The sequence below is a fragment of the Labrus mixtus genome, chromosome 23, assembly GCF_963584025.1.
Source record: "Labrus mixtus chromosome 23, fLabMix1.1, whole genome shotgun sequence".
Taxonomy (NCBI): Eukaryota; Metazoa; Chordata; class Actinopteri; order Labriformes; family Labridae; genus Labrus; species Labrus mixtus.
Window position 1 is genome coordinate 15,364,284 of NC_083634.1, and position 11,113 is coordinate 15,375,396.

An 11,113-nucleotide genomic window follows, 5' to 3' on the forward strand; every position below is an offset into this window, starting at 1 on the left:
ACACACTCTGCTCAGCTACATAGAAACTGCGGTGGAGAGATTGTTTGTCCGCGCATCACCCGCTGCTGCTCTGCTGCGGTTCTCACCATGCCGACCGGGCGGAGGATGCTCTGAGCATGCGCAGTGTCGTCTCCTGGCGGACTCCAGGCATTGCTGCTTTCAAGTGCTGTCGGTTATGTGGCATCGAATCGCAATCGAGTTGTAACAAAAATTATAATAATTTCATACTTGTAAATTAAAAGCTCTATTAAGCAGTAGTTTAAAAACAAACACAAACAATAAACTATTAAAATCTGACAATACTATAATGGTTTCTCCAAATGTAAATGTTATAACTGCAGTAGTTGGACTGCACAACATTTTTTTTTTTTTTTTTTTAATAAAACAAACTCCAAAGAATCATTAATTCCATTGGCTGCTTTCTATTTGCTCAATTACTTCCAGATAATCTCAAAAGCCCGTTTTCATTTTTACAAATAGATGGTTATTTGGGGCTCTGGTTAGGGCGGTTGGATCATGCACCCCATGTACAGAGCGTTGTAGTCCCTGAAGGGGGCGGCCTGGATCTGACTCCTCACTCTCCACTCTTACTCTTTAGTTTTCTACTACATCCACTTTCCTCTCTCCCAAAATAAGGACATTAAAAACACACAAAATATTCAACACAAGCAGAAGGCGTCTGTGGAGATGGATATGTATGAATGAGAATCTTAAACAGGTCCTAGTGTGGCTTCAGAACTTAAAGCTGTGTAGTGATTATACAAAGCAAACTGCAAAGAAAGATAAACAACAACAAAGAAAGCTGAACAACCACAAAGAAAGCAGAAGTCACTTTGCTGGTGTTTTTTTTTTACTTTCTCTCTTTTTCTGAAAGTTTACAAACCAATCAACTGCAAACATAATCTTCAGATATATTAATTATGAAAATAAGCATTTGTCTCCGTCCTGTATCTAAACCAACTAAAGCAGCTTAACCCTGCTTTAACACGTTATTATAATATTTAAATTAGTCACAAAGACAGTTTTCTGCATCGACTCATTTTAATACTCAATCAAACTTGCATATTCTTATTTCCGTGCTGAACTTTTACTGGTAATGAAATATTTTTATTATGAATATATTTTCCATCTCTCCCTATAAACTACAGACCCGTTAAAAATCAGCGCACACCCAGACCCACATATTGTTCCAATAGTCTTCAATGTGACCTTTGACACTCTTGAGTCTCCCTGCAGCTGAGGAAACCCCCTCTAAAGGTCACGTCTGGCCCCCCTGCCGCGACCTCTTCACTCTGCTCAGAGACTGGGCAGACAGGCTAAACTCCAACTAGAGAAGTGTGAGAATACAGAAAATTTTCCAAAGAAGAGCAGCTTATTTTCTATCAGCAGCCGTCGAAGCTTGTTTGGGAAACATTTGAACATCAAATAAACTCAAAGTTCAAAAAGGCAAGGACCTTTTTAAAGACCCCAACACTCGCCTTTCAGAGCATCCCCACCCCCACATCCTATGACCCCGCATCATGTTTGTTCTAGCTCGACACTGGCTCCTCTGCACAAATACGAATACAAAAACATACAGAACAAAAAATACATTTTAGAATTCATTGTGCATTTTCAGCCGAATTACAATAAACAAGCAAGTCAGTGGACTTTAGAAGTTTTTTATATTTTTCAATCTTGATATTATTGTTATATCTCTTCAATCATATGTTAACAAGTGCAGAGCAAAGTAGTGAGTTCAGTATTTATTAGGCTTTACATTTTTATTTACATGCCTGGCTCCTCTAGTTTGTATGCTAATTTTCATCTGTGGCAGAAATAAGATACTCAAGTCTTTAGCTGTGTGTCTGTGTGTGTGTGTGTGTGTGTGTGTGTGTGTGTGTGTGTGTGTGTGTGTGTGTGTGTGTGTGTGTGTGTGTGTGTGTGTGTGTGTGTTGTGTGTGTGTGTGTGTGTGTGAGTTCTGACTCACTATAGAGGCATGTCTCCCTCTTGTGGTCACAGGTCAGAGGCACAAAGCCACACTGGAGTTACAATAGACCTCTGTAAATAAACAAGGTGTCTAAACTGTGTGTGATGTTTCTCCTTAAGTGTTTTAATCTCCTGCTAGTTTTTGATTAGCTTCATTTTGCTCTGAGAAATGTATCATCCTCTTTTTTTTCTGAGATTATTTTAGGACTTTTTTTTGCCTTTTTTATTGATCAGACAGCTGGAGAGAGACAGCTAAATGTAAGGAGGAGAAAGAGGGGTAGAATAGAAATGCATCAAAAGGGCTTAGGTCTGGAGTTGAACCTGCAGCCTCTGTGCATGAGGAGCCTACATGCTTCAGCGACTGAGCTAAACCAGCGCCAGAGGATATTCATTCTCCAGCACAGTTTTGTTTGTTTGCTATTCAAAATCAACAAAGCCAAATACAGGAAGCAAAGTACCAGTTGCATGAAATGCTGGTTAACTTGTTCTTGGGGCCACATGGTGTAAGAGAGATCGCCAAGATCCAAGAAAATTTGTGCTTTATTTTCTTTCATGAAGCCCTCCTTAATACGTCCATTAAAGCTTTCCACACTTCTTTCTGGAGACACCTGCTCAAAGTGAAATATGCAAGAAGAAGACATTCAGGGTGTGGGAGGGAAAGATCACTACGTTCACTACAACAAATCTGTCTCAGTGTTCTATATTGTTTATAGTTAGATTGTTAAACTAGTTCTGTTATTACTGAGACAAGATTATGTAACACCTGATCAGCAACAGGTAATGTAAGTGAACGGTCACTTTTTTGTCAGAGGCCTTGGAGCAGTGTTTAACTGACTCTGATAACAGGTTATATTCTGTATTCCTAACACAACAAACACAGACCAGATAAACTCAAGAATAAATATTTATTTCTGCTCTCTGAGTGACAAATCCGCCCATTTTGCAGACCCTCAGGGCCCCCGAAGAGAACAGACAGTTAATAAACAAATATCTGGAAAGAAAAGCGAAAAGCTCGTTTTTCGGCGTCTATGACTCATTAACCTTGTTACGTTTAAAATATAATTTACAACAGATGAACATTTCTCTTTAAAATGATCAAGTAGGCGAGTTTATCTGTACAAACAGAATAAAAACAAAAAAGTTTTTAACAAATTCTGGCTTCTACTGAGTTAAAAAAAAACTGTTGGAGGCGCTTCCTGTTTTTGGCAAACACAGAGATATAACTTTTAGTGTCAACGAAACTATTAAAATAAACATATTATAGTGTGTGATTTAGATTTTTTTTTCATATGTAAGCTTTATAAAAAGGAACATTTTAACCTATACTCTTAAAAGTACAGAGTGTGTCTGCCTCCCGGACCCTGAAGGGTAGATGTTGATTCCAAAGGAGAGGGGCCTGATAATCAAAGGCTCTACCTCCCATACTACATTTAGAGACTGTACCACGAGCAGGCCTGATAATCAAAGGCTCTACCTCCCATACTACATTTAGAGCCTGTACCACGAGCAGGCCTGATAATCAAAGGCTCTACCTCCCATACTACATTTAGAGCCTGTACCACGAGCAGGCCTGATAATCAAAGGCTCTACCTCCCATACTACATTTAGAGCCTGTACCACGAGCAGGCTTGATAATCAAAGGCTCTACTTCCCATACTACATTTAGAGACTGTACCACGAGCAGGCCTGATAATCAAAGGCTCTACCTCCCATACTACATTTAGAGACTGTACCACGAGCAGGCCTGATAATCAAAGGCTCTACCTCCCATACTACATTTAGAGCCTGTACCGCGAGCAGCCCTGATAATCAAAGGCTCTACCTCCCATACTACATTTAGAGACTGTACCGCGAGCAGGCCTGATAATCAAAGGCTCTACCTCCCATACTACATTTAGAGCCTGTACCGCGAGCAGGCCTGATAATCAAAGGCTCTACCTCCCATACTACATTTAGAGCCTGTACCGCGAGCAGGCCTGATAATCAAAGGCTCTACCTCCCATACTACATTTAGAGCCTGTACCGCGAGCAGGCCTGATAATCAAAGGCTCTACCTCCCATACTACATTTAGAGCCTGTACCGCGAGCAGGCCTGATAATCAAAGGCTCTACCTCCCATACTACATTTAGAGCCTGTACCGCGAGCAGGCCTGATAATCAAAGGCTCTACCTCCCATACTACATTTAGAGCCTGTACCCCGAGCAGGCCTGATAATCAAAGGCTCTACCTCCCATACTACATTTAGAGCCTGTACCGCGAGCAGGCCTGATAATCAAAGGCTCTACCTCCCATACTACATTTAGAGACTGTACCACGAGCAGGCCTGATAATCAAAGGCTCTACCTCCCATACTACATTTAGAGCCTGTACCGCGAGCAGGCCTGATAATCAAAGGCTCTACCTCCCATACTACATTTAGAGCCTGTACCCCGAGCAGGCCTGATAATTAAAGGCTCTACCTCCCATACTACATTTAGAGCCTGTACCGCGAGCAGCCCTGATAATCAAAGGCTCTACCTCCCATACTACATTTAGAGACTGTACCGCGAGCAGGCCTGATAATCAAAGGCTCTACCTCCCATACTACATTTAGAGACTGTACCGTGAGCAGCCCTGATAATCAAAGGCTCTACCTCCCATACTACATTTAGAGACTGTACCACGAGCAGGCCTGTATTCTGGGAGCGTAATGTTCTCGATACAGACTACGGTTTAAATCAGCCCATGGTACTAACATTAGCTTATTAAGTTATCTAGCTTCAGCTGATAAAGTCTGGCAATGAAAGATGTCATTTGTACGGTTAAAAGACACAGCCATCAGCTCTGAATGAGAAGCCTGACCAGCTGCTTTCCTAGCTAACCCGTTCATCAGCAGACTCGCTCTGTGTCTGAAGGAAAATGAGCTACATGTAGAGAGAGTAAGATAAAAAACAGTAAACAAATATTTTGCAACTGTCTTAAATTAAAAAAAGACGGTCTGATGAATGTAAAATCCGCTTTGTTACAGTATCTGAGCTTTATACGACTCTGCTAACTTCCCGGCTAACACAGTTGTTGTTATCCTCTTTCTACTCTCTCATCCACCTCTGAGTAAAACTGCTTTGTTACGTGGTGATTTTTTATCAATGTAATAAGCCAGACCATTGCTAAAGTATTGATAATTGATCTAAACAGCTCGGCCAGTGTTCAGGAGGTGTTGTTTAATCATAGCACTGACTGCAAAAGAGGGTTAACCCATATATTTATATATATATATATATATATATATATATATATGTATATATATATAGGCTATTCAATACAACAAGAAACGTAAAGATGTGTGCAGCAGGCACTTCGTTTTGAAAGATGTGTGGTCTAAATATTTAGCTATGAACAAGAAGACAGTGCATTTCTGAATCATGTTAGATTGCCATGCTAAATTTGTTATTTTTCTGTCTCTTTTTTCAGAGTACATCACAGCAGATTACACAGACAACAAGCTCCAGTGTCCTAACGAGTGTACCAAGGCTCCATGATGAGATTGGGTGGCAGACAGACTCCCCACAAGTCTCAGAGGCCACACAGACATACCTACCTCCAAAGGGGTCATCAGTCCACACACAGTTGGCCTGGGGTACACTAAGGGACAAGCAAAGGTACGCACACACACCTAAAATAATTGTCCAACTGCTGAAATCTGAGCAAGAATATCAGAAAACTGTGATTTCATTACATGATTGCTGATTTTAGCTTTTTGTATTGTAGCTTGTTGCTGTCTGTGATGCATAACAACGAACATGCTGAACGTGATAAAGCAACAAGCTCTACAGGACAGCTGGTCTACAAGGTGGCATTCCTCAAATCCCCAAAAAAACAGACACAACATACAGTGAGTTACAAATTCTTTTATTTTTTTAAACCGGACGGAATCACAGAGTTTTACAATGAATCAATCAACTGAGTACAGAATATCTTGGGATTTGTTTTTGTGTTTTTATAAAATATATGAGGAGTTTTACGCACGTTTGGTGTACCTGCTACTCCTCTTCTGTTTGCATGTTGCAGGCGGGAGCTGACACACACACACACACACACACACACACACACACACACACACACACACACACACACACACACACACACGCACACACACACACAAACACACTGGAATGCCAGCCATGGCGCATCTACTGGTATTTACTTTTAGCGCAACACAGTTCGTGATCTGTATGGACTTTAATATCTACGGTCGATATGGATCAAGTCTTTATGCCCGGGAGGGTAGCTACATAATCCAGTCAAACGACCGTTTCGACTTTTCCCCGTTCTCTCTCAGCTTGTCTGCATACTGTATTTATCAACAATCAGCACCTTAGGCTGTTATCTCACAGCCTGCTGTAGTCTGGGAACGTCTTCACACACACTGGAAAAAAGCCAAAAGCCAAACAGCCAATAGCTACTTTCCTTACTGAGGAGTTGGCAACACGCACTTCATCTCATGGTCAGTGTGACCGTGCCCTGAGGTCACACTGACCATTAATGCCTTGGAGCATCGATTCCTCACAGAGCAGCACAAATATTTGGACACTTTTCATTGGACTAGCTCTTGTTTTGAGTCACAGTCGCTAAACAAACATGTTTATCTTAAAAGCGCATATATTTCAAGTTTGTGTCTTGGAAAGCCAGAATACCTCTGAACCGACTTAAAGTTCCTCGTACTGGGAGTCACTGCAAACTGTTGGTGAGTGCTATACCTTTATGTGACTCTTTGCTCAACATTTATACTTGGTAAAAACACGCAGCACTTTGCATATCTTTTTGTTCATTTCATTTTTATTTCTTTCAGAACATGAGGATCCAAATCGCGCTTCTGGTCGCTGCTTTTGTGGCTGTAACCAGTGCAGCACCGACAACAATGCCCACTCCAACTACAACAGCCCAAGGTAACAACATGAATTAAAAAAAAATTGATGTAGGATGTGGCTGATGTTATATTTGATTTTTGTTTTAAGTAAAACTCTTTACGTATATTTCAGGTTTTTAACTATTCTATAAGATTTTATTTAGAAGTAAAAACACTTGAATTCTTTGTCTGAACTGAAATCCCTTAATGTTTGATCATGAATTTATCCACAACAGCTATTCATTCAACCCAGCATGAGCTAATGGTTTCTGATGTGCCGAAGCCTGATGCTGCTGCTGCTGTTGAAAAGCTAGAGCCGAGGGCACTCACGCAGGACGCTGTGGAAGATGAGGGCGTCGAGCAGGACGCTGTGGAAGATGAGGGCGTCGAGCAGGACGCTGTGGAAGATGAGGACGTCGAGCAGGACGCTGTGGAAGATGAGGACGTCGAGCAGGACGCTGTGGAAGATGACAGCGTCGAGCAGGACTCTGTGGAAGAGAGCCTCGAGCAGGACGCTGTGGAAGATGAAAGCGTCGAGCAGGACTCCTCCGAAGATGAGAGCCTCGAGCAGGACGCTCCGGACGTTGAGAGCCTTGAGCAGGACGCTTCGGACGATGAGAACCTCGAGCAGGACGCTTCGGTAAATGAGAACCTCGTGCGGGCCGCTTCCGACACTGAGAGCCTCGTGCAGGATGCTTCGGACACTGAGAGCCTCGTGCAGGATGTTTCGGACACTAAGAGCCTCGTGCAGGACGCTTCGGACACTAAGAGCCTCGTGCAGGACGCTTCGGACACTAAGAGCCTCGTGCAGGACGCTTCGGACACTAAGAACCTCGTGCGGGACGCTTCGGACACTAAGAGCCTCGTGCAGGACGCTTCGGACACTAAGAGCCTCGTGCAGGACGCTTCGGTAAATGAGAGCCTCGGTAAATGAGATTCTTTGGATAATTAGAGGCCCATGCAGGACGCCTTCTAAAATAATTATTATCCATGTAAGCCATACAACAGAAGATATACTGACATTTTCACTGATAAAAATAAGCAAAATTTCCCACAACATCCTTCCTGTATTCCACAATCATGCACAACTTTCCCCTGTACTCCTTGAAGAATATTTCTTTAATCAAAGCAGCGCCTGTAGATTCCTTAAGTTGTATTAAAAAAGACTTTGCTTACATGTTTGTCTTGTCACGTCTCTTTATTCTCGTGTCTCCATATCTGCTCTTCCTCTGGTAGTTCTCAACCTTTCACCTGACCTTCAGCTCCAGTATTTATCATGACCACCACACTATGTATACTTATGGTAATGAGACAACACGGAATAACATTTTTAGATTTTCTTTACATTGACTGTTTTCTGATTACCAGAATTTTGCATTTTTATGAAATCAATTGTAAAATATGTTGTGTAAAACTCAAGTAATTCTCTTTAGACATGTCTATAGTTTGAGTTTAAGATATTTATGATTTCATTCTACAATAACATTTCGCTTCTAACCCCTTAAATCTGCAAAGTTTGGATTTCTAAGGGCTAGTAGTGATGCTATCCGGGTAGCTTTTTATTATTTTCATTGTCCACGAGGGGAAATTTGGTTTGCAGCCAGGTGAAAACAATTTCAAAAACATTTAGAAACACAGGCACATAGACTCAGACACTATAGAAACAACATACACCGCACAAGACGGTCACCTTCTGCCACGCAACAAGAGCGGCACCCTTTCCTCAGAATGTATTTGTTGTCAACATTTAAATAAGTTTGTCATAATGAGCAAACATACTGAGTCAACCCTCGGGGGTATATCAACAAAAACTTGTCTGTTTCCGTTTGGGAAAGAAACGACTTTCGGTGTCACTGTTGATGATATGATTGCCGGTTTGAAACATGTCATGAATACTTGCTTCACTGTTGTTGTGAAAATCAAACTGTGCTGAAGTTTATGTTAACACACACAGTTTATGGCAGAATTTGAAACATTGATTTGGTTACTTGGCAGAAACTATTCAAATTGCCTTAGCAACCGGCTTGTGTGCGTCTGTATTCACTATGTTGCCTGCAGTTGCTCTATATGCCTAAATGATCATTTCAAACATCTTAAACTTCAAACTTTTATTTATTATTATTTTTTTTTTACTTCTTCAAAAAGACTCTTCTTCTGTCACACTCCATCTTTTTCTCCATATCTCTGTTTTCTGCAGCACTGTGGTCAAGCATTATCCGAGATGTCCTGTAATAAGTAATTAATGGTGGCCCGGCAAAAAATATACATATGCATAATTAACACATTATCATGCATATCACTTATTCATGGGGCTGCTAACATTAGCAAATTATCCCGAGTCCTGCTGTTGCAGTGGCCTTCCGCTAACGTAGCACATATGTAGCAGTATGCATTGACTTACTCTTACAACTTTCCTTGAATCAAAGACATGTGAACTTAAACACTGATAAAAAAAAAGTGTGCCTAAATTAAAAAAAACATTTGGCTTTTTTGACTGTAATGGGAAAAGTCTGCAGTTATGCGAGCAGCTCTTGGGGCAGACAAGTCACCTCGCTTAATGCTAAAGGTCAATTTCATGACTCACCCGAGGTGTAAACAAATAACTCATACATGACCCAATGTTTAACGTAGCTGTAGTGTGTCACAAGCCAGGTGAGATATATCACCATATTAGCTAAACGTCTCAAATTCAGTGTTCTTCCTGATATACTGCCTGCTCACCCTTTATATAACATGCAGAATAACTTGACTTAACACAGGCATGTGTTCGTGTTCTTTCAATCACTGTGCTGATTCTGAATCATGTGGGGGCACGTTATTGTGGGTTTAAATATCATTATTTTATCCTAATTATGGAAAAGGCGTTACCAGCTGGTGAACAGCTTTGTTGCTTTCACAGCTCCTTTTGCACACCAGCTGTTGGTCTCTGTTTCGAACAAATCATCAATTGTTTTGTGCTGGCCACTGTGTGACCATTACTTACTTGTTAACAGTCACTTCAATTCAAATGTAAACAACCAAAATGGCCACCTTCTGTAGGAGTGCCACACAAGCATGATGGGGAACCACTTTGTTAGATGAACCCTAACCCCTTTTGGCATTACTATGCAGGCTCTGGTGCAGGGCTGAATTATTCAGAAACACCTGGCTGAGTTACGTTCCTGTATGCTGAAAAAACTCCCACGCTTTCAGTGCAATGAACAAAGTTTGGCGCCAAGGTCAAATCGATGCCCGGGGAGGATTGAGGGATAAAAGGGGAAGAACGAAGACCCGAGGATTACGCCCGCGGAAGAATTTCAAACAGCTGGAACATTTCTATCTTTTGTAGGAGCAGATGAAAGTAAAGTTGAAAAGTATACTCTGTGGAGAGAACAAGCCAGTGGGTGAGTGGGAGCCAGAGTGAGAAAGAAAGTGGAGGCTGCTTGACAACGGGGATTTTTTTTTTTTAGAGTGATTCAGCGTATGCTCGGTATTCCTGCACACTCAGACCTTTCCAATAAAAGCCTATCGAGTCACAGATACCTTAGCTGCAGAATTGGAGGATCCTGTGAAATAGGGTTTAATGTGTATCATGGTGCAGTACAGTCCCCCCCTCCCCCCCCCCCCCCCACCTCCCCCACAGGCTGTGATTCTTGCTTGATTGTGTAGATGTTTTTATAACTTAAATATTCTACACCTATTTACATTATTTCCTCCTCTCTCTGAATTTACAGCCATGGAGGAAAGGAGAATGTGTTAGGATTGCTGCATCGCTGCGACACAGCTGGCAGCATGCCTTAACTTAGAGCTCCTCCTGCTGGTGAAGATCTCGGTATTGCTTTTCTTTTCAATGCTGTAATCCCTGTTGTAGAAAGATAAAGAGGTGTGCCTCTGTGTGTGGGAAGGGATGAGGTCAGCTCAAACTGCAGGACCTCATAACACCCCTCCGGAGACTGGTAGCCTTTACTCACACTCAGACACACACACACACACACACACACACACACACACACACACACACACACACACTACTCTGGAAGGATTGAGGCTCTGCAGGCGAGCTCAGTCAGGCTTTTTGTCACTGAAAATTAAGTTGCAACGATATTGTTTAGTTCACTGGAGAGAGAATTGGTTCTCTTTTGATAAATATGGTTTTTGGCTGTTGAATGGAAGCCATCAGTAGTCATGCATCGGTACCTTTTTATTTGATTTGTTTTCCGGTGATAACAAGTAATTCCTGGTTGTTTTCTCAAGATCTCGACTTATTAATCTTGGCAAT

The 11,113-nt window shown here is 41.7% G+C and overlaps 1 protein-coding gene across 1 annotated transcript; it reads left to right on the forward strand.

Moving 5' to 3' along the window:
* Positions 1 to 6,101: 6,101 nt before the first annotated feature.
* Positions 6,102 to 8,032, forward strand: LOC132958680 (YTH domain-containing protein 1-like). Its single transcript, XM_061031657.1, has 3 exons — positions 6,102 to 6,693; positions 6,799 to 6,895; positions 7,092 to 8,032. The coding sequence occupies exons 2-3, from the start codon at positions 6,802 to 6,804 to the stop codon at positions 7,787 to 7,789; spliced, it is 792 nt and encodes a 263-aa protein (XP_060887640.1). The 5' UTR covers positions 6,102 to 6,693; positions 6,799 to 6,801; the 3' UTR covers positions 7,790 to 8,032.
* Positions 8,033 to 11,113: the final 3,081 nt, after the last annotated feature.